Source organism: Sander vitreus, chromosome 4, assembly GCF_031162955.1.
Source record: "Sander vitreus isolate 19-12246 chromosome 4, sanVit1, whole genome shotgun sequence".
Classification (NCBI taxonomy): Eukaryota; Metazoa; Chordata; class Actinopteri; order Perciformes; family Percidae; genus Sander; species Sander vitreus.
Window position 1 is genome coordinate 21,831,065 of NC_135858.1, and position 24,266 is coordinate 21,855,330.

At 40.5% G+C, this 24,266-nt stretch overlaps 1 protein-coding gene across 1 annotated transcript; it reads left to right on the forward strand.

Moving 5' to 3' along the window:
* Nucleotides 1-1,574: 1,574 nt before the first annotated feature.
* Nucleotides 1,575-23,213, forward strand: smarcd1 (SWI/SNF related BAF chromatin remodeling complex subunit D1). The gene is made up of 13 exons (XM_078249002.1): nucleotides 1,575-1,799; nucleotides 9,326-9,501; nucleotides 10,495-10,537; nucleotides 11,213-11,335; nucleotides 11,837-11,959; nucleotides 12,276-12,392; nucleotides 13,056-13,157; nucleotides 13,327-13,488; nucleotides 15,983-16,080; nucleotides 17,505-17,640; nucleotides 18,579-18,701; nucleotides 20,030-20,131; nucleotides 21,745-23,213. The coding sequence occupies exons 1-13, from the start codon at nucleotides 1,614-1,616 to the stop codon at nucleotides 21,796-21,798; spliced, it is 1,545 nt and encodes a 514-aa protein (XP_078105128.1). The 5' UTR covers nucleotides 1,575-1,613; the 3' UTR covers nucleotides 21,799-23,213.
* Nucleotides 23,214-24,266: the final 1,053 nt, after the last annotated feature.

Here is a 24,266-nt window from a genome sequence, read left to right on the forward strand (position 1 = left end):
TCAGCTTGTCTCTGTGCTCTCACTCCTGCCAGTATGTCAGATGGGTCACGTTTCTGGTATAAATTGATCCTGTCAGATGTCTCAGTGCAATTAGGATGCTCAGCCGTTTGTCATAGATAAGGCCGCAGCCCGGCTCCTCGGGGCTCCACTTTACATTCTGCTCATTAAGAGGATTGATAATTACAGCACAGCACTGAGAGATGCTGTGTTATATTTCAGACTTGAGTCCGCCTGATTTGTCCCTTCAAAGTATAAACCCTTATTGTTTAATATCCAGGCCTGTCAGGTGGCTTGTAGAGGATAAACCTAATCACCTGCCATCTCACACACACACAGGATTTAAAATCCTCTCTGGAGATTTGAAGCACAATGGAGCAAATCTGATACTTTTTGGTCTCATGAATGAGGATTTTACAACACCTTGTTCCAAAAAAAACAAACATAATGTATCCCCCCTCCTCCCTCGTATGCACCCACACAAGCAGACTCTGATCAAACACAAGCAGACGCAAACAGATGGCATGTCATGTTTGTACTGTTGTAGCCCATGCTAATTGGGGGGAAGTGAAATGACATCAAAGTTTGGAAACAATAAAGTATTTGAGTCTGTGGCTGCTTACAGGACGCCAGCCGCTGCACTCTAAACTTGTTTACTTGTTAATTTAGAAACTACTTCAGAGGTTCAACATCCTCTCTCCAGATGAAACATAACTCAACATGCACTCAAAGGAGGTCAACTAAAACTTTGTGTTCACTTAAACAACCATCCAGTATGGAGGTGCTGCGGTTGTGATTTATATCAGCTAATAATCAAGAAGGGAGCCGATTTACTAATTTATGAACCCCTGCTGTGATAAAAAAAAAAAAAAAAAAACTCTGATTTTTGTGAAAACTCAGATCGAGAGTAGGAATTCAGTGGGAGGATGTGACTTTCAAGGCATTCAAGTTAATACAATAAAAGGTCCAAATGTCCAAAGAATATTTGTCAATCTTATCAGGCATTTTTGTGTTTGTTTAGTACCTTTCAGCATTAAATAAACAAGTTACTGCAATTTTTTTTGTATTTATTTTTTTGTTACCATATTTTATGTCCATTGATTGTTGCACAGGTTAAAATTAAGACTTTTATTTCATGATATCCCACATATATTCGTTTTGAAATACACATTAGATCTGAGTATGTTCAGATAAAGTGCACACAGCAGAGTAAAAAGATAAGATGTACTGTACATACTATATACATATAACCATAGTACACATAGTTATAAAGCAGCAAAACAATTTAAAAATTTAAAAAGATGTTTTGATTTATTCAATTACTCATTTTGATTATTCATTTTTGATCCAGTTGATATCCAGTGAAATGTGCTGTGCTTTATCATCAGTAACTTACTATATTTCATAATCTCACTTGTTTAGGGGTGTAATACTGTTTTAACTCATTTATTTTATAATTTACATAATCTTTTGACTTCCGTTAATCCAGGACAGCTTTAGTCAGTACCGCATATATCCAGCAGGGGTCGCTTTTGGACCGTCACCACCACCCAAAACTCTGTTCTCGCTCTCGCGTTAGCTCCGTCCCTCCACTGGCGGCGACATTCGGAGAGGAGATGGCGGCCAGAGGGGGGTTTCAGTCGGCACCGACGGGAGGTGGTGGTGGAGCAATGGGACCTGGACCACCGGTACCGGGCGCAGGACCAGGCATGGGCCCCGGGACTCCTTCTGGAAGGATGGTACCGTCGTCGGCCGCGCAGAACCACATGTACCGTTCCCCGATGCCCGGGCCCGGGTACCCGGTGAGATATCACTCCATCTTTGCTGCTGACGCGTTAGCCAGTCCGCTAGAACAAAGCCTCTTACCGCTGCTTTGTCACTAGCGGCTAACGTTAACCACTGTGACCGATGCGGGCCACAGCTCAATGTAGCTGGCAGCCCCGCTGAAAAGTTCCTCCCCTTGAGAAACATTTTAACCGGCTACTTTGAGTGACTATCAGAGTTTGTTTGTTGTTTGAATTTGCTAACCCTCCCGCCCGCTAACATTTAGTAAAGCTAGTTAGTCACGGTAGCCAATTAGCTTAGCCTGCTAACGTCGCTAGCTGTTGACTGTTTCTCAGTGTGCCTGCTGAAAGTCTTGGAGTAGTTTCTGAACAATATGATGAAGGGATCCTTTAATGTTAAACGTCGTACTTTAGAGAGTTCAAGCTTCCGTTGAATTCAAAAGTTAACTTAGCTATGCAGTCTAGTAACGTTACAAAGCTTGGTCCACGTTTGAATGAATCGGCTGCACGAAGCCCCAGTTTGTATCAATGCAGATTCTCACATAACAGAAGAGGCTCAAACCAGGACCAGAGTGCACCCTGTGTGTTTAACACACAGGGTGCTTGCCTGCTGCTGTTTTCCACTCTGCTGAGGCAACTTCAGCGCCTGCCTTAAACTTGGTGTCACCTGGATGTTAAAGCTATTACACACAAAAATAAGTGGACCCAGGTGTTTAGTCCACAGAAATTTAGAAACGTTTGGTGTGATGAAAACGAAGCGCGAATACAGGTAGGCCTGTTCAGTGTATATGCATTCGTAACAGGAGTGTGAACTTTTTTTAATACACAATGTGGTATGTTCTTCGGCCGGCACATTCCGTGAGGACTTGCACTGCCGGGGTGCCCTTTAGCAAGGCACCGAACCCCTCTGCGGACTGCTAGAGTGGGGCGTAACTTGAAGTTGTCAAAATCAGTCCAAATCACGCGAGATGTTGAGATCGTCGGAAAAAACGCCGCAGATATGGTCGTGCTGCCTGATTTGTGACCGTTTCCGCTTAGATTTGTTTCCCTTAACTGTTACCTTAACCAAACCGTATGCCCTAACCTTAACAACGTAGTGACGCTATCATTTTAACAGGAGGTAAACGTGACGTGGAAACCAGTGGTTTACTGTACTGTACTGTAGTGGAATTTACTGTGGAAATATCTTTATTTAGCCTATGTGAAGAAGATAAACAGATGATATATGAAAATATATCAAAAAGTATAATAGACCGTATGTTGTTGCAAGTCATTGGGCATTTTTAATTGGGTACATGGAAGTCCTGGAGCTTTCTTAGTGGGTATACTGCGTATACCTGCATATCACGTAGACTACACCACTGGTGGACACCCTGTGCCTGCGTCTCCGTGCGACGAACAGGTAGAACTCTTCCTGGTGTTGCCACAATGTGTTTATGCCTAAACAATGTTACAAAAACAACAGGAAAATGCACTTAAACACATGAACACACAGTTTAGCATTAAAGCAAGGTGGATTTAGCAAGCTAGCTAAGTAGCCAGACACGAAATGAGTAAAATTGAACAACTCAGTGCGTTATACACACACTCTTGTCACAGCGTAGGAATGCACATTCTTATTGCTAAGTGACAACTTAGATGTTTTTTTTTTTTTTTTAGAGATGCACTGATTGACCGGCTGGTCACCGGAATTGGCCGATTTTCACGTGATCGGCCATGACCGGCCGGTCAGTCTGAGATAGAGCTGAAGATCTTTGCCCGAACCCGATTATTTTGCTCGGGCTTGCACTTTGGGTTGCATGGTAAATGAGCGGTCAGGTGATGCGTTTCGATTGGCGTGAAAATGGATCCTGAGGAGGTGAAACGGAGGCTGGTCTCTGGAGGACTTAATTAATTTCTTTGTTCCAACTTCCAAGTGGCCTATATCCTCCGTTAGTCATGAATAAATGATGTTTAAAAATGTATAAATTACTAATTTTTTACGAAAGACAAAGGAGCTGTGTGCGTGCGGTGCAGTCTCTTTTTTTCTTTCTCTCCCTTTTCCACCGAGTGGTGCGTGTGCCCGCTCGCGGTGTGAAGCGCGTGTCCGCGCTATTCTCCGACACTCTAATCACTGCTGATAGACTTTGTACAGTCGGGCTGTAAACGGGTTCGGGCTTTTAAAAAGCTGTCAATCAAATGTACTTATCGGGCTCGGGTCTTTTCGGGCCGTACTTTTAAGGCCCGATTACAGCTCTAGTCTGAGATATGCCGATTTTATGCTGGTCAAATCATGGATGTATTAAGAGAACTGGATACAGCATTCGGCGCGAAGCCCCGTTCATTCCAATGAGAGTGCTCATGTTTGTGCTGTCGTTGCAACTAGGGCTGGGGCGATTACCGCAATGCCGCGGTCACGTGACGCCTACCGCTGGTCTGAGCTCGTCACCGACATCACCGCAAAAAAAAACATTGGCCTGCACGTTGTGTCTAATGACATGGATTCACTGGGCCTCATTCACCAACCGTTCTTACGAAGAAATGTGTTCTTAAACCCCACTTGCGCACTTTTTACAAAGATTCTGACAGTCACTAATGTTTTCTTATCTTGGATTTGTTCTTAGCTAAGAACAAAATCTACGAACACTCAAGAGCACTCTTACGCACGTTGAGTGATGACAGTTTGCTCCAAATAATTGGTTACTGCATTTTATTTAATTCTACAGTTGTTTACAATGATAGTATTGTACTGTTATGTATTTCTGATCATTTGTTGAAGAAAAAAAATCATAGTATGCAAAGAAACACACTGCAATTTACATAAGCAATTAAACTGATTAAATCCTGCGTTACTTGGTGATTGATCACGCTATTTATAGGGCCAAAATGGAGTGGTGTTTACTTCGTTACATTTTACAGCAATTATCTATACTTTCTACTCCACTACATTTCTACAACGTTCGTTACATTTTCTGATCAGTTTTCCCCCTGCCAAAACGTCTTCCTGACAGTCATACGTTTGTCTCACCAGTAAAGTTTGGTTGCCATAGATATGGGGCACCGCCGATCCTTCATCGGCTTCCAGGCCGGCTCCGGTGCTCCAGACCCCGGGCGCAGTGCCGCTGACCCTCGGTAATACAGCCTCCAGTAAAAGTGAAAATGTTTTTTTATTAATCCCGTTTTTAAATCATAGTTGCCTCTCCACAGCGTCCTTTACTCCTCCGCCGTAAGACGCGTTCATATCTTATTTATTTGGCTGGACCTCTTCACATCTCCTCCCCATTTTCGCTGCTTCACACACTTTATTTGCTTACTTGCATGGTTAAAGAAAATAAAACGTCTTAAAATACATCCATGAATAAAACCAACCGCATTCCGATTCTAACAACATATTTCCGTTTTATGCTGGTTAGGATAGGAACTTCTTTTAAAAGCCAGCTGGCCTTGTTTGTGGTAGTGGACATCTTCTACTTTTACTAAAGTAAATATGTCTGTGGTTATTTGTACTTTTACTTAAGTACTGAGATTCAGTTCTTCCTCCACCACTGCAATGTACAAGTCATCTGCGACTCTGACAATTATCTCTTGAACGCAGTCTCCTGCTTCCCAGGAGGTGCACTGGAAATGTCATGTCCTTATATGGGAATTTGCGGGGCGTTTTCTTATGCTAATTAGGAACAACTGGCACGCACTTTCAATTACGAAGACGTGGGATTCATTAATCCTAAGAACACGTGCGAACAATTCAGCTGTTTAAGAACACGTCATGAATCCGACGTAGACTTTTCTTAGGGACTTTCTTCAGAACATATTTAAGAGAAACTTAGGAAGATATTGGTGAATGAGGCCCAATGTGTCTAATGACATGGATTCATTGATTCTAATGACTGGATTCATTGTGTCTTACATGGATTCAAGGTTTTCTAAACAAAACTTATCATCAAAAGATGGAACAAATCCGACATTTTGTGAGTTGGGGAGCTCAATGTTCCATACCGTGTATTACGGTAGGAAAGGCAAAGACATTTCTCCATTACAGCTGCAGTGTTTACTATTACACATTAGCCTAGCAGCTAGCACAGTTTCCTTCTGTTTATAGCTTAACCCGATAAAATGGCATGTTGAATTTCAGCCTGCATGCACGCTTTCGTAGCCTAAAACAGAGCGGCTTATCTCGGGAGAGTGAGCAACAACTGACGAGTGACCGAGTCGCCCTCTCTGCTCTCTGTTTGCTCAGCTGCTAGACGGGCTGCACTCGGGCTGCAACATATGTTGTAAGTAGGGCTGTCAAACGATTACATTTTTTTAATCGCGATTAATTGCTGAATTTCTATAGTTAATCGCATATTTTATCACATGATTAAAATTCTATTATTTTGCATTTCAGAACAGTTTTTAAGTACATATTAACAATCGAAAGCAATTTTTACCAGTGTATCTTGATTGGGAATCAAATGAATGCAAAGAAAGTTACTTTATGAACTTGATTTTAAGATTACTAACTAAAAAACTCAAAATTCCTATCCTTACTAGAGTCAATATAGTGTTTAGTAACTCCTAAATAATGTTGATTACTCACTGCCGTCCAGTGATCACCGGTTAATGAGACAGCGTTTGCAGCGTTTTGCAGCTGTTCCAGTGTGGCTGCTTTCTCCGTGTGGTACAGGCTGTGTATGGTGAAACTACTGTCCCCCTCGACGGCAACGAGACAGGTCAGAACATGCCAACCGTAGTACGTCTTTAAGAACCGAGTCCTCTACGATGCTGACAGGTCTGCAGTTAGTTGCCACCCGTTTAGCCCGGGTAGCATGCTAGCGGTAGCGTCACGTTAACTGTACTACTATGCTTAGCTCCGTAGGTGGTAGTTCAAGCTTGACGTGCTTCGGTGATATTTTAATTTGGCTTTACACAACGTGCATATGGCTTTTGACTTGTCTATGAGCCGTCCGGGAGTTTTGGAAAATAAAAAAAGCTCCATTCAGGATTTCATTGCTGCTGTCTTTCCCCATCATGCCTGCAGCAGTAGGATGTGTTACGAGGAAGTGGCAGCTTGATGAAAAGTAACGGTGCTGCAAAGGGTCAAAATAGTAGCCTGTTAGGCACGACGCAAAGCCGAGTGACGTGTAAAACAAATTAATAAATGCCGGCATGCGATTTAAAAAAAATTAATCGAATCGCGTCGGCCCTTAAGCGCATCGCGATTAACGTGTTAACGCTGACAGCCCTAGTTGTAAGGTTTAAGCCAATGTTATTTCGGGGGTAACTCCATTCACTTTACCGGCAGTATAAGTATAGTCTAAAATATTCACTAACGTTAAAAGGATGGTTCGGAGTAATTTCACCCTAGGGTCCTTTGCACCATGACCTCAAGCCAAACCTGGAATCTACCTGTTTTCATACAGAAGTTTAGTTTGCTAAATATATATTAAAAAAAATGTAGTTGGATATTGGATGTACAAAGAAGGAAATGGTAATTGGACTTTAGATGTGTGTGAATTTCCCACACTTTGCTTTGCTTTATCCATATGCTGAATACATTGAACATGGTTTAATAGCCCTGTTAGGTTGTTATCCTGTTAAACATGCTGCTACTTCCACAAGTAATTTTGTAGATTTGTCAATAGACCCTAGATTTAAGCTCTTAATATTCTGATCTGTGGCTTGGTGTGCTTCAGTGCTATTGTATTGAATCCTGGGTACATCTCACACGAATGTTTCTTAAACACATTTGTATCTTCAATCTTGATAGAAATTATACATACGTCATTTATAATATATCCACAGCAGTTGAAGTGTTTGCTGCTAAGCTACAGGCAACCTGAAATAGGGTTTTGTGAAAGGAAAGTGTCCTTGACTGCTTTGATTCAGCAGCCTTTCACAACATAGTCAAAAAGGCTTCATACTCTGAATACTGCAGAACTCCAGTTGTTCTCAACTCAGGTAAACCAAGGTTGTACTGATGTATAGTGTAAAGAGCACTAAATGATTGACATGCAGTCCCTGTCTGCCCACACTCCGCGGTGTAGAAATGGCAGTGGTCACTCTTCTCCCTTCCACCCTCCACCATATGCAGAGAAGAGTGTGTTTTGCCTTCATCTCGCTCATTTGTTGCACTGACATCTGAAGGGAACGCTGCCACCAGTGCTTGTCATTTATCTGCTTTTCTCACCTGCACTCATGCAGTCAAAGACACAAAGTCGTCTGTTTGAATTCTTAGCGCTTGGCTTGGTGAGTTAGAAGGGGAGTTTGTTCTCTATTGACTTGTTTGAAGGAGTGGGCATGCAAATTGTTCCTACTTCTTGTAGAACCAAAGTATGTGGATTTGATGATGAAAAAGCAGGGTTTGTATTTTCTGTACAGTAACAGTACAAAGATGCTGATTATGAGCTATGCTATTTGTTTTTCTTGTACTGCAGTGCAAAAATTGTTTTGGTTAGTTTAGAATAAGCTATTTCTTTAATTTGATGTCTTATAGCAAACATAACGTCACATTAAACAATATTCCAGTGTCTAAATTGTTTTTAAGGGGGCGGAATTCCCCCTTCACATGCTTCACATAGGAGGGATTTATACACTTTGGCTGGGGTACTACTTGTGAGCTTAGTTACAGGTATTACTTGTCCTATTCATATCTCAGATTGCCTCTCTGCACTACTACATTGCTGTAATTAGGTGTCTCCTCCTCTCTTAGTATTCATCTCTTTGATCTGCATCAGTGTCCTTAATCTTTCTTTTGATAGCTCTCTTTTGCTCTATTCTTTTCCTATACTCTGTCTCACCCGCTTCATCTCTTCACTTAATAACAATTATGTAAAAAAAATAAATAAAAAACAACCTCCTCTTTGTCAGGGTAAGCTCTGAAAAGAGCATCATATTGGTGAGGTTTGTATTACTCAGTGAATTTAGTTTTAATCTCGTTATGTGTTCTGAATTGACGTTCGTGGCGTTGTGACATTGGCTGGTTATAGGCACAACGCTGTACATTTTACATATTCGACAACTTAAGTTAGCCTGAAACTTGTTTTTTGACTGCTGCTTCTTAGTAACGTTACTGTTCTTGTCTCTTAAACAGTGTTAATGTTGGCACACTGCCGTTTGCACTTGTCAATTGAGGTTTTTTTTCCGGGGTTTGTTCTGAGTGGGATCCACACGTGGATGTTTACGTTTCACCCAGCGGTGATGCCGCTCTTCGGGGCAGTCGACCCGCATTCTGCACCAGTGTTGGCTGAACAAAATACATGCTGTAAATTTGTGCAGGAATCAATACAGTACATTTATGCGCAATACCTGCAATCTCACACTAAAATCCAAGCCCATATATAGACTGAAGTTAAAGGATGACAGATAAGTGCAGAGCGATATTGAGTGTAACCGCTTCAGGCGGGGGAGCAGAAGGAACAGCTCTGTCACCGGGGAGAGTACATTTTAAATGATCCACTCCGCTCACGTGCTCTGGTTGGTGTATATATCAGATTCCTGTAGTCTGAAACAAACGTGGGAATGTTTTTTCCGCTCCAAGTTTTATGGGGGAGGAAATAAATCATTTTCTTATATTTTCTACGCAGAGACCGGGCATGCCTCCATCCAGCCGCATGACCCCACAGGGACCAGCCATGGGCCCCCCAGGATACGGTAACAGCCCAGTGTCTCGCCCTGTGATGCCTGGCGTGATGGACCCGTCTCGCAAGAGGCCCGCCCCCCAACAGATCCAGCAGGTTCAGCAGCAGAACCGCAATCAGCAGTGAGTCGTCCCCCTTCATACAGAAGATCAATATTAACGTCCGAAATACTTGGGGCATGGAAAAGTCATACCGGCGAGGCGGAGCAAGGTTTTTTGACCTGCTACACACACTCCATCTTTGTAGCGTGTGGTTGTGTGCCAGGTTCACTGTGTATATATTACATTTTACCACGATGGTAATGCATGGTTTGGAAGCATAGCATATATTAACTGGTACTGAATTAATTAACTGGGTCGTTTTACCTACAGGATCATGGACACTTTGATTTATTTATTTTAATGTAAAATGTAAAGACATCCACAAGGTTGCTCTGTTGTGTCACATTGCCTCTGGTACAATGAAGTATTTTAATTTTTTAACAGATTGGAAATGTTTTTTACACATTTCTATTTAGTGCTGCATAATTAGTCAATATTAATCTTTCAATCTTCCATCATTTAAAATGCGTGCTCTACTCATAGAAACTCTGCTGCATATTAAATCAAGGATCACCAGCGGTGGCATTACGCAAGGCCGTTTACTGTTAAATCCCCTGAAAATGACACCACACTGCTACAGTATAACAGCACAGACCTCTACACACGTCAGACTGCTCGGTTATAACTCAGCCAGACATTTCTCCATTCTCAGCTGAAATGGACGGCATAGCGCTGCAGTCTTCCCTGTATTTTTTGAAGCGCATACACAGAACAGACAGCAAGTGGATTCGCTGAATTTGACAAAACATGTTTTTGATTAGAATCGCAGACTTCACCTTTTAATTGATAGCCATATATTTAAGGGAAATTTACACTTAACAGCTAATCAAAAAAAAAAAGTAGACAGAATATAAATGTATTCCGACGTTACTACATTTGTTTTTGAATATGTGTGATCCTCGTCCCAATAGCCTTTTAGATCAGGGACTGAATTATTGTGATTATGTTAATCCAGCGCTCCGCTTTGACTCACACTCAAACTTATCTTGTTTCGATTATTTATTTATTTTACAGCACAAAGAAGAAGAAGATGGCTGATAAAATTCTACCTCAGAGGGTGAGTATTAATCAAATCCATGGAAATCATTAATCCTGGCCTTTATTGTGTTGGAGAGATTACAGTTTGTCCATTTTACCCCCATATCACAACGCTGCACAGCAGTGTATTCATCTTAGGTCTGCTTGTCATAGAACAACTGTAGCTTTAGCTTCTCTTTGGGCAGTTATGTTATTGTGTAGAAGTTGTTTGAGCAGAAGTCCATATCCACGACCTTCCACTTCCGGGATTGCACCATTGCCGCCGGAAATTCCACCAGATGTCCTTCTTTTTGGCCGGATGTCCGTTGCCTTACGCTTTCTTTGTGTTGGAATTTTAAGCTCTGATCGATTTATGATTGCGATTGGTTTAAAGACCTAATAAACCAGAGCACGTTTTTCTCCCATCCCGGAATGCTGTGTGGACTAGCCAGACCCTCCTTTGCAGCGCTGTGGAGGAAGGTCTGGCAAAGCGAGACTATTGGAGCAGTTACACCTGCTTGTTGTCATATACAACTTTTTTACTTATGTACAGCACATGTTTCAGATGGAGTGGACAAAAATGCTGCCAAACTGGTATTAGAGACCACTTTATTGAGATATGGTCGAAAACTGACCGTGTGTTCCTCTGAGTGTGCTCTGTTGAACTTGTTGGATGATGCACCGGTGGTCACCTGTGTATTTTGTTGTGTCCCAGATCAGGGAACTGGTCCCAGAGTCTCAGGCTTACATGGATCTGCTGGCTTTTGAGAGGAAGCTGGATCAGACCATCATGCGCAAGAGGCTGGACATTCAGGAGGCCCTCAAGAGGCCCATTAAGGTATGGTTCAATTAAAGTTTTCACTCTTTGAATCACTCTCAATCACCCCGGTTCAGACATTAAATTAATGTCAAAGCCATTCAGAACCCCAGGGGCCTTGTACAAATGTCTACATACTGATGCTACTGTTTTAAATAAATGAATATGGTAGATTTTTACAGACTGTTATGTGGCAGTGAACATAAAGATGTTAGCGCAGGTGGACAACATGCCATGGCAGATTTTTGTTATTTTATATAAGTTGTATGTCCTCTTAGTGTCTGCATTCAGCAAACCAACGCATTGATCTGATCTTAAATTAACTGCACGCTCTCACAGCTAAACTATCTTATTTTTACCTTGAGTAAAATGTACTTTGTCGAATGAAATAGAACTTGGTGCACGTGGGATTTTAAGGAGCAGTTGTGTTTTAGAAGTGTGCTTCTGCACTGATTATCAGTGTAGATATCGAGTCAGTGTTGAGTGAATGATGGCACAATCATTTCTTTTGATTGTTTCCAGCAAAAGAGAAAGCTTCGGATCTTTATATCAAACACCTTCAACCCCGCAAAGCCAGATGCTGAGGATGGAGAAGGCACAGTTGCATCATGGGAGCTACGTGTTGAGGGACGTCTGCTGGAAGATGTAAGCTTCATGATTTAAATGATCGGCGAGGATGGCCCATGCAGATGAGGCAGCCAGTAGCTCCCTTGAACTTTATTGAAATATACTGGTTGAATTTTTTTTTTTTTTAGATAGAAATATTTTCTGTGTACAGTATTTATGGCTTAACAGTAGCTGATTTGTTCTGCATATAATATAACCTACCATATTACCAAAATGTCTTTTGTTGGGCTACATTGAGCAAAGACTATGACACACAAAATCTCCACACCAATGTTTTACAGATATTGTAATGCTTGCATTCATATTTCCAATAACAGCAACATTTGCTTTGCAGACAGCTGTGTCCAAGTATGAAGCCACCAAACAGAAGAGGAAGTTCTCCTCTTTCTTCAAGTCTCTGGTGATTGAGTTGGACAAAGACCTGTATGGTCCAGATAATCACCTTGTGGAAGTATGATCATTTATTTTGTGCATCTAAATATATACATCTGCAGATATTTACCCAGTTTTCTCTTCTAGGATTATATGTAATGAATATTTTTGGCTTTCTATGAAAGTCACTGTTTCATCAGCATTTTCTGGTTTTAAAATCTCATTAAATTTGCAGCTAGCGATTATTTACATTGACGATTAATCCTCATATTCTCTGTATACCAGCAGGGTTGGGAACCGAAACATGGTTCCAAATTAGAACAGATTCCAAAATGCCAAGAACCGGGTGCCCGTAAAATAAATAATTTCGGTTCAGCTTATCGGTTCCTCAACAACTACAAATGCCGCTCTTTCTAGCCTCGACGACGCTGCGCAAAGCAATACATTTTGTTTTGTTTAGGCAGTATAGGCAAGATCAATAAGAGTTGCAAGCACACGAGTCAGCCGTGCACCATGGACCGGTATTCTACTCTGCTTAAAAATATATATTTTTTTAAATCCACTGATTTTACAATAAGGTATACAGTATTTTTCACTACATTTACTTTAATAATATTTTTTGCTAGGAATTGTTTATGGCTGCCGTAACAATTAAAAATGTGTCATTGTAAACAAAGAATGTCAGTTTATAGATTGATCAGTAAATACTTGCGTTTATATCTAATGTGTCCTTTTATTTTAGTGGCACAGGACTGCCACCACCCAGGAGACTGATGGTTTTCAGGTGAAGAGGCCTGGTGATGTGGGTGTTCGCTGCACCGTCCTGCTCATGCTCGACTACCAGGTAAATAAATGCTCAGGGGTTTACTCTGCCTCTCAAAGGTTTGGTAATGATGCATCCAAGGGCTCTTGAAACAAATTCAGTTCAGTCATTGAAGAGGCAAGTAAAAACAACGTTCAAACCTAATAGCAGATTCACCTTGCTTTAATCTGGATTTCTGTGTACCAAACAGCCCCCTCAGTTCAAGCTGGACCCCCGGCTGGCTCGTATGCTGGGTATCCACACCCAGACTAGACCTGTCATCATCCAGGCCCTGTGGCAGTACGTCAAGACCCACAAACTCCAAGACCCTCATGAGCGCGAGTTCATCAACTGTGACAAATACCTGCAGCAGGTGAGTGGAATGGTAACGCGCCTTAAAATTAACATTAAACTTTAGTGATGTATTTTGTTACTTTATAATACACTAAAAGAGGCCTTTCTGTTCTTTAAACCTGATGGACACAAAGTGTAGCCAGTGCATGAAGCTGGAATTATCAACGGCCACATAGATGTTCGCTCGATGGTGTTTTAAGCCCCCAACGTCTCCTTCCAGGCAGCGCTGCAACCGTTGACTTCAAGGCACCTAACCATTGCCTAATCCTAGTGCCTTCCAGGCAGCGCATTGGGGGCTTAAAACACAGAAAAACTAGTTGTTCCGGTTAATTCCTGCTCTTGATGTTGTACAGTCCGTTTCTCTACCCTTCCCTATGTCCTTGTCTGGCGTCTCTTCTTGCTGGGTCACTGACTGGTTTCCTTTGCATTTTTTCTACTGTGTCAAAATAAACAGAGGGTTGTGTAATGTTAACGGTGAATTCCTAGAAAGTTAAAGAACGAAATATATTTTCTGGCTAACTTAGTTTCTGTAACTAAAACAATGATTTGAAATGTGTTTAAAGATGGAATAGAGCCATTAATTGACCCTTCACTAAGCCACGCCCAAAAACCGCCACAGGCCAATCGTGGCTTAGCAACTGTAACTAGGCGCAGGAGGTCTGTCAAGCTTTCGAGCGAGGGAAACACCGTACGCCGAAACGTACGCAAATCCGATACCCGGTATCCTAAAAGTTTGGACGGGGTGGTGGAATTTTTCCCTTCCCGAAACCTAAAACCCAAGGGGAGAGAGGCCGGGCGTGGATCAAGCAGTGTGCGAGGCCCCATTCACAACTAGCTAAATGTCGACAGTATTAACAAAACACATACGTTTGCTCCAAGGCAAGAACACTGTTAACTCAGCACAGCATTGCTTGGAAATAATGACGGTTCTTTGTTCATAATGTATATATTTGAATGTAAAATAAAGACAATTCCGGCGCAAAACGAACCTAGGGGTTAAATAACAGATGTGTACCCACTCTGGGACATGTTTTTGTTTTTGGAGCTTGAAACAAGCTAGCGCGGACCGCTGATTAGCTTACAACGCAAGTAATTGGGGCACAGGGAAAGTAAAAACAAATCGCTATTTATACCACTAAAAAGGCTCAAATATCACCACACTTCAACGGTAGCATAATGAGGGTCCCTAAATGTTAACCGAAGCATTGAGAACTTTGTAAGTGTACAGACAGTTTATTAAAAAGAGAGATTATAAAGACAGTCGCGTTCTCGTATACAGGCGGCCGCCGTCTTGGGAGCTACTGTCTTTCTGCCCCGAATACTAGCGTTGGAAGCTAATCAGCGGTCCGCGCTAGCTTGTTTCAAGCTCCAAACACATTAGATTAGCATGAAAACATGCCCCAGAGAGCGATCGAGTGGGACACATATGTTATTAACCCATCCTTAAGATGATTAAAGGCAAGACGGAGGCTCACTGACATACTTTAAAATATATTTCAGCATTTGTTAATCGCTAAAAATATAAGCAGGAGAATGTTATCATTGCAAAGTGTTCAAGCTAATGTCTTGTTTATTCCATAAGATTTATGGATAAGCTGTTTGATTTATAATTATTATAATTATTATTATTTTCAAAAACTTACCCTGCTGTGCATGAACATACCTGTTCCTCAATTTGTGTGTTTCCCCATTTGAATGGTCCGCGTATGAGGCGGCTCACATTATTGCGTGACCTTTAGGCTTTAGCTTCAATTTTGATGAAATTATTCTCTCATCGGTTGCATATTATGTCGTGGATATATCTCTCGAATGCATACTGCAGTCCCTTTTTGTCTTGCTCTCTCAGATATTTCACCTGTTCGCCAAAAATTACTAATTATCTCCTTGGGAATGTCTGACACCGGTGCATACATACTGTAATGGACGTGCCAGGCACGAAAGCTTGACAGGCGTAGCAACAGTAACTAAGGAGGGCGGGGCTTAGCGAAGGGTCAATTTAAAAGCTTGTTTTTGCTTTTTTACCCTTTTTCCACACACTATCAGTGAAAATTGTTACAGCATATTCTAATAGAGAGACCAACACACCTTAGACACAAAAAGAAGAGAACAGAGTGGATTAGAGCAAATGTTGGCACTGATGTTGGTTCAGGCTATATACTTGTTTCTATAAAAATAAACAAACAGATTAAATGACTTGCTGAGCTGCGGAGCAAAAAACATGATTATCACCTACACGTTAGTTATTGTTAGTGTTAATAATTGTTAGTGGTTAATAAAGAAGTAATTTATCTAGAATATAACTGTCTGTGTAGGGTTTTCTTTTTAAAACAAAAACGGGTGTGCCAAAAGAAAATTCACTGAATAAATGAATAAAGCAAAGTAATTTCTTTAAAACGCACTCCATAGGTAGCTCTACATTTGGCCGATGCTTTAGTCCAAAGAGCTTTTTAGATGTTTAAAAGACTTAAAGGCTATTCTTTAATTTTCTTCGGCCTCCTGTCTAATTTTTGCAGATCTTTGAGACTCAGCGGATGAAGTTCTCCGAGATCCCACAGCGCTTGCATGCTCTCCTGATGCCCCCTGAACCAATCATCATCAACCATGTGATCAGGTAACCTCGTTACAGTGATGTTGGAGTGTCCCCTCTGTGTCTAACATCTCAAATTGTTTTTTCTTTCCATCGATTCAAATATTTAATCACGAATAATAGCATCATTGTCCATAGTTAACTCGGGATTAATCGCAAATTAATCTCACTTTTTTTTTTTTTTTTATCCATTCTGAATGTACTTTTAAAAGGGATATTTTTTTAAGTTTCTAATGCTCTTATCAACATAGGAGAGGACAAATAGGCTTGCTTTATGCAAATGTTTATTATTATTGCAACAATCTAAAACAATGACAAATACTGTCTAGAATATTCCCCAGAATAACCTCAAAGGTACTGTATGCTCAAAAAATATGCTGAAAGCATAATATGGCAAACTCAAGCCCATCAAGCAACAACAGATGGGCATAATGACCTGAATGGAACATTACTAGGTAATACTAACACAATGTAGTGTCCACTTAAAACTTGTAAAGAATCAGATCAGAATATCATTGCCCCAATAAGGACACATATGTGGAATTTGCCTTGGTGAAAGGTGCGTATGTAAACAAACATATTAAATATGAAATAAATAATAAATACAGAAAAACACAGAATACATACAAAATAACTGTTGCATAACAAAAAAAGAGGTAGAATGGGTTGAGTACAACATTTGCAAAGAATATATAGTATATTCAATTGGCAGATATAAAGTCCAGGATGAAGGTTAGTGCAAGTGTAGTGGGGGTAGTAGGTACAAACCCTACTACAGTAACTGGGAACAAAACAGGGTGATACAAATAATAAACTTAAACAAACAATAACTAAAGTGTGAGAGAAACTGTGATGGCTCGGTGGAGGCTATGTGCCACGCAAGGCAAATGCTCGAATGGGAGTTGCTGATTGCGTGTGCTGAATAGTCAGTGTGCTGACTTGATGTTCAATGTCCCACTGTTTGGCTACTTGCAGAAAGTGCTTGAGGCACATGCGTCGCCGAAATGCCTCTTCTCTATCTTTATAACAGTCAAAGCATGCGACTGAAGTTCCCACTGTGGGTCAAAATATTGTGCTTTGAGCCCAAAGGTAACTGTGATTAGTCTCCGGTGAGTGCAGCAGTGCTGCATCGCTTCCTAATTTCCCAAACTATGTAGCGGCCTGAGGCCAAAATCACAAAACGCGTGTGTTAATCGCACATCAAAAAATGAGTGGTGTTAAAAGGAGATTCGTTAATTGGTTATTATTGCGTTCATTTTGACAGCCCTAGTGTTTCTTATGTTCAATAATAGATCCTTAATTAGTTTGGGAGCTATGAACATTTTACCCAACATATTAAGAAGTTGGATTGCTGTTTGAGTCCAGTCTTGTTGGGTAATTTTATCTCCTGCTGCTAATGTAACAAATGCACATACTACTAAAACTAAATGTACTGTATTCTTTTACAGTGTGGACCCTAATGACCAAAAGAAGACTGCTTGTTATGACATTGACGTGGAGGTGGATGACACGCTAAAGACCCAGATGAACTCTTTCCTGCTCTCCACAGCCAGTCAGCAGGAAATAGCAGGACTGGACAACAAGGTACAACAGAGTTTTGAACAGACACACCCCCTCCCTTTGTAATGAAAGGGAGTGGTTTCCTGCAGTATTTCTGTGCTTTTCTTTTTGTGGGGTATTGATCTATTAACTTTAGAAATTCCTGCTGACTATAGAACAGCTTGGACACCCAACAATTGTCAGTGTAACTTGTGTGAGTATTTTAAAATGGCACTTAATTCTATGTGACAACTTCCATCTGCTTTAGCTTGTAAAGGCAATTTTAAGCACACTCACTTTAAATACAATGTCAATAGGCAGGTTTTTTATTAGGCTCCTGTTCCATCAAGCCATCGTGTAGAATTTGTTTTTCTCCCTGTTTTGTTTACCTGCTGAGGGCAATTTCACACACATCTGCTCTTCCAAATTTTACCGCCTTCTTTATAGCCACTTTTGAGGTCAGCCAGGTCTTTTGGCCTCTTGCTTGCAGCCATTACCTTGGCGGGAGGGCTGTAATCACATTGATAAGGTGTGGAGCCATTCCCCTAAAAGACGTCCTCCTGTGTGGTCTTTGTTCTGAGACAAGTCAGCATTGTAAACCGAGAGAGCTTGTTTATAGTTCATAGACTCCATTCATTTTGTTCTTTTTTGGGGGGTTTGGTGACGATTTCTTATATACACCCGGTTCCTGTCGGCCTAATATCAGAAACAGCTTGTCGCAGAGCCTGTCTTAGTTTTCTCTGTATGTGTATATATGTTGTCTGGGGAAAAAAACAAATCACAATGGACTGGTGCCGTTGTTTAAAACCGTTTTGGAACTGCTGATCTGAGGAATACTGGATGTAAAATGGTTATTAAGGAAACACCTGTTCTCCCTTTTTCTGTCTGTGATATTCCATTTGATTAATAACACTGAATTAATACCTTTTATGAATTACTTTAAATTGATGACCCTTCTATTTGTTCTGTTTAATTCTTCTCAGATCCATGAAACCATTGAGACCATTAACCAGCTGAAGACCCAGAGAGAGTTCATGTTGAGTTTTGCCAGAGATCCTCAGGGCTTTATCAATGACTGGCTGCAGTCCCAGTGCAGAGACCTCAAGGTGAGTCTGCCTGTCACCACTGAATCTTTTAGGAACTTAAAGCACTTTTATCTGTGGTCTGATATCTCTGTAAATAACTAAGAGTATCTCAGAAGAACTCTTTTAAACTACTGTCAACCACTTGACACTAACAATCTCATGTCAGATATCAAATGTCAAGAATCAGAAAGAAAGAACATCAAAGCAACAGTTATAAACATACCCTCTGTTATTTCTAAACCTGGTTCATTTTCAAGTTCAGTAAATTCCTTGATGTTAATAATACTTGGTCTTATGGAGGTTTGCTGTAGCAAAATCCCTTGGGTTTCAATTCAAGGCCCAACTGTGGGAGGAGAGGACTTCATTACGTGGATGTATCCTATCTCTCAAAACACAAAGCTCATGCTGCTCACTCAGGTGTAACACCGGAGAGCAGAGTCAAAATAGAGTGTGAAACATTTAATAACTACGACTGGATGCACACTCGCCTCTGGTCTGACCTCTGAGTGAGCTGATCAACTGCTGACCAGCTGTCGCCCAACGGCAGTGTTTGTTCAGCCGAATCTCTGTGAAATTGAACAAATTCAGTTGAGAACTCGCTGGCTGCTTTCACAGCAACAGTCAGCTATATATATATATATATATAAGTTCTCTTGTGACTAGGGATGTTAACATTTAACCGTTAACCAACAATAAGAATTGTGGCTAATTAATACTACCAGTTAAACAGTTAAAAGCAATATTATAAAAAAAAAAAAAAAAAGAATAGGAAAAATAAATAAACATTACATTTATCTACTCTAAGTATTAACAGGACTTTCATTTATCTCTAAATCAAATTGACTGTCAGCCTTTTAACACTGTTAAGAACACTCTTTCTATACTGGCTGGTTTTTTAGCTTTGACTCTCATCTCTCGTTTTTTTCACACCACTCTCCAGCAAAATGCTTATTCTTTTCCCAGTGTGGTGTCTCTCTCTGACCACATAGTTAAGGCTGTTTGACTTCCTGTGGTCTGTACATGAAAAATCATACCGATTTTTGTACAGGCGGACCTGCTCGGCCAGTCTTTCAAGCCGACCATGTTGAACTAAAAGCGCAGCGCGGGCCGAGTTACGCGCCGCGACAACTTGCGGAGCCTTTTGGGCTTTTTTGATTAGTTAACAAGAGTCAGCTGTCGGTCGGGAAAAACAATCTAAATTAGCATCCCTACTTGTGACGGTATGTTTGTCATTACTGCGGTCAGCGTTTGTTAGATTATTTATCCTTACAGGATCCTGGGCTCTTTCATTTTTCATCTGTAGGACCAGTCGAAATGGAGTGTGTAAATGTGTCTTTCTCTGTTAACAGACCATGACAGATGTGGTAGGAAACCCAGAAGAAGAGCGAAGAGCAGAGTTTTACTACCAGCCGTGGGCTCAGGAGGCGGTCTGCCGCTACTTCTACTCCAAGGTAATCCAACTTCATTCCTCCTCCTATATATTGTCTTTCTCTGTTTCTACCACTTGGTCCGAACTTAATTATCTCAACAACTATTTGATGAATTGCCATGAATTTTCACACAGGTGTTCATGTTTCCCAGAGGATGAATCCTATCAACTTTAGTGAACCCATGACTTTTCCTCTAGTGCCTCAGGGGGTTGATGAAATATCTTACCAACTATTGGTGCAAACCCTGATGGTGCCTAGAGGGTGAATTGTAATGACTTTGGTGATCAGCTTTACTTTTGTTTAGTGCTAAGTACGTCTTCAACTACCATTACTTTTATTATCTGCAATTTGTTTTGGTTTAGTAATTGTAAAATGACAAAAAGGAAACGCTCATTGGATTTTCTCGTGGTACACGTTTTTTGCCTGTAAGACGTCCTTTTAAATAAAAACTGGTTGGACTTAAGTTAGCATTTTTCGGGTTATATAAACTAAAAATGGTTAAAATCTTTAAATCAAAAATGTTTATGACATCAGTGGTTGTTTTCAGATCAGATAGCAAGAGCTGCAGATATTTTCATGTCAGTCACTTTTTCTTTTCTTATAAGATGTCAGATAAATGCCTATTGTTTCCAGAGCCTAAGGTAACCTTTTGTAGGATTAAATACCGTAACGTCATAAATAAATGTTTTATGTATGTGTGACTTTACAATTTACTCCGTTTGGTGTGACTTGGATGTTATAATACGACAGTACAGGTACGGTTTACGACAGTGTACGCAATAGAGGTGTGAATCTTCACTGATCTCCCGATTCGATATCTCGATGCATCACGATCCGTCAAATACATTTTTACTATTAAAGCCATATAGGATATTTAATTCATAGCTTCTCAAGCTTCAAAAACAAAACATTCTGCAGTGCTCTAATACTAAATAAATTGGATATATAAAACTACAGCACTGAGCACATGGCACTTCCTGAATGTGCAAAACATAACAGAATATGTAAACAGAAAGGTTGTTATACATTAAATTTTAAACAGAAATAATCGATTATGGCCCAGCCGATTATCGATGCAGCATCGTCCATGTCCACGATTCGATGCATCGATTATTTGATTAATTTCAACACCTCTAGTACGCAACATGGTGTGCGAGCTCTGTCCTAAACGTCCAAGCTCTGGCGCGAATCGGTCAGTTGTTAGGAAAGGAAACAAAACGTCTCGCACCGTGTTACCCACAAGCTAAGCTTGTCACCTCAAAATAGGCAAGTTTCAGAAGGTCTGGCCAGAGATGCAGACACGTTGGTAATGTCTTAAATTTAACTAGGAGAAACCTGGGGGTACCCTGATCATATACCACAAATAAAAGCAAGCAAATCCACGCCACATTTGAAGCTCAGAAGCTTGAGCCAGCGCATGTTTGGTATTTCTTCTAAAACAATGAATCAATCAAAATAGTTCTGTTAATCAATTGTTTCAGCTTTACTCCTAATTAGGAAATGCTCACACACAAACTACAATAGTGAACACAGTAGGCATTATATCTTCTTAACATCAACAGCATGTTAGCATGGGGGTAGAGACTCTCTTATTGTCATTGTCTTCTGGTGATTTCATCTTCTCTGTCTTTCAGGTCCAGCAGAGGCGACAGGAGCTGGAGACGGCGCTCGGCATCAGGAACACCTAAAGAAAAGTATCCACAGGCAGCAAATACGGAGACGTGCTGTGCTGTCGGGAGACGACTAATGTTTGAGAGTGTGGGACGTTCAAAATGAATTCCTCCCAGAGTTTTCTGACAAACTTAGAGAGACATAGATACTAGATGGCTTTGCCGTTCTATATATATAGGATGTCCTTTTTTTTTTTTTTTTTTTCACCCTGCAGCTTGACTACTGTTGCAGTTTGGTTGCTACTTTCACAAAGTATATTTTGTTTATTCTCCTCACACCAGAGCTCCCTGAGCACAATGTATTTTTGCTTGCATGTCTAAGCCTTACCTGGAAGCATTCCTTTCATTTTGGTACGTGTGCAGAGGGCAGTCCCTGAATATAAAATATCTAAAATCAGCTGGAATGTGTTGATTCTGCCTTGACTCTTTGTTCCCCTTTTTGGAAAGTAAATTTACATTTTACACTCCCCCTGGAGCCCCTGGATCCTTGCCCAATAAGTTAGATATTAATTGTGATTGTGTTTGTAATCAATCAGGCTACTTTGCTGCACATTGGCTGTTCATGTGTCACTTTGTCTTAAGCTCTCATTGGTTGTTTTGACAGTTTGTGCCTCAGTCTGGTGTATGAGAGATGTCTAAAAGCTCAATCATGGCAGAATATACATCTTTTGTTAAGGGTGCCATTTAGTATGAAGTTTTCCTTTTTCCTTATTTTTTTTGTTATCAATGGTTCTTGTTTTAAAAATGTGTATTAAATCAGTACTTGTCTTGTTAGCTAGTACGGATTATCAAGGAAGTAGCTAGTATGAGTACCTCTAGTCTATATAGTTTTGTAAATACTGAGCAGAAAAAAACTGAAGATGGATGTGAAGTAAAATTGTATCTCTTATCCTGGCAGATGTTTTTCTTAACTCTTTGTCTACGCTCAGATAGTTGAACCAGTATTTATATTATTAATCAGCCCTCGCTGTCAGCACAGTGATGTAACTCTCCTCAACATAAAGACGCCAGTCACATTTGGAGAATCACTGCTCCACTGGATGAAATGTACACGGCATTCACGTCGTCTGCAAGCTGGGAAAGTTGAATCTTCTGCTTTTAGTTTAGTGTATTTTTAATTATGTGCAGAGAAGCCATAGAGGAGGAGTCGTAGCTTCTTCTTACACTGGCTGAAGACCTGACACCTTGAGTTTAATGGTTGTTTCCCTGTTGAAGGTAGAGATAAGTGTCCTGGCTGAAAAGCGTGTGTGCATTTAATTAACAAATTCCAAGAATACACTAATGTGGGTTTGGGCAGGTACATGATTTGAAACGAGTGGTGGGGACCTCTGGGTTGTAAAACACAATATTGACTGTATTTGAATTTGCAGACTTTTTCATGGACCAAACCTATTTTTCTGTATGTTATGTTCTAATAAAGGATATGTAAAATATACCTGTCTGTGATTTTATTTTTTTAACCATTAGTTTCTAAATTAAGTAATTTTTTTTTAAAAACCTATTTTAAAAAAATCGTTGGTCCTAACCGTCACAATTAACCCATTAAAGGTGCACTATGCGTTCCTGCATGGTTTCAGCGCAATTTAATTTTTGTCTCAAATCGTAGGCATCTCTCCTTGATCCTCTAGCTGTGAAAAAGCCCGGTCTCAGGAGACAACACAGGGTCGTAAACATCAAACAGACACTAGGGCACAGGATAGCCACCAAAATACAACAAATGCATCAAGCCAATCACTGACAAGATGGTTGAGGGTGGGGGTTAGTGTCAGTCATGACAGTTACGGAAACATGGGGGGGATGGGCGAGCTTGCTCTGTTTTGTTTGAAATTTACTTGGAACTTCAACAGTAGTAAGTAAGTAAGTAACGTCATGCAGGAACAGATAGTGCACCTTTAAGTTGACTCACATAAGACAAAGAAACCAAATAAATTATCAGTGGTGGAAGAAATACTTTTTTTTTTTACTTAAGTAAAAGTACCAGTACAACAATGTAAAAAACACTTAATTACAAGTAAACGTATTCATTCCAAATTCTACTTAAGTAAAAGTACAAATGTATTAAGAGTTACATGTACTTCAAAAGTAAAAAAAAAAAAAAACTTTTTACGCAAAAACGTCTCCTGAGAGTCAGCTTCTATAACATTATTAGATTATTAATACTGATGCATCAGTGCATAAACAGCATTTTACAGTTGTAACTGCTGAAGGTGGACGAGCTTTTATATTTATATAGTTAAGTAGTTTAGTCCAAAGTTTCCCAACTTCAGGGTCAGACCCCTCATAAGGGTCATGAGATAAATCTGAGGGGCAAGTTACCAAATTAACTTCGTGTAGAATCATCATACTTCCTCAGTGATTCAAGTTTGAAAAACGTAATACGTAAAAAGTATTTCATTCACCACTCAATTAAACAGGCTACTATCCCGTTGCTTCTGTGTGTGAGATAAAGAGAGAAAGTCAGTCCCTGAGAGACGACAGAGCAGCCC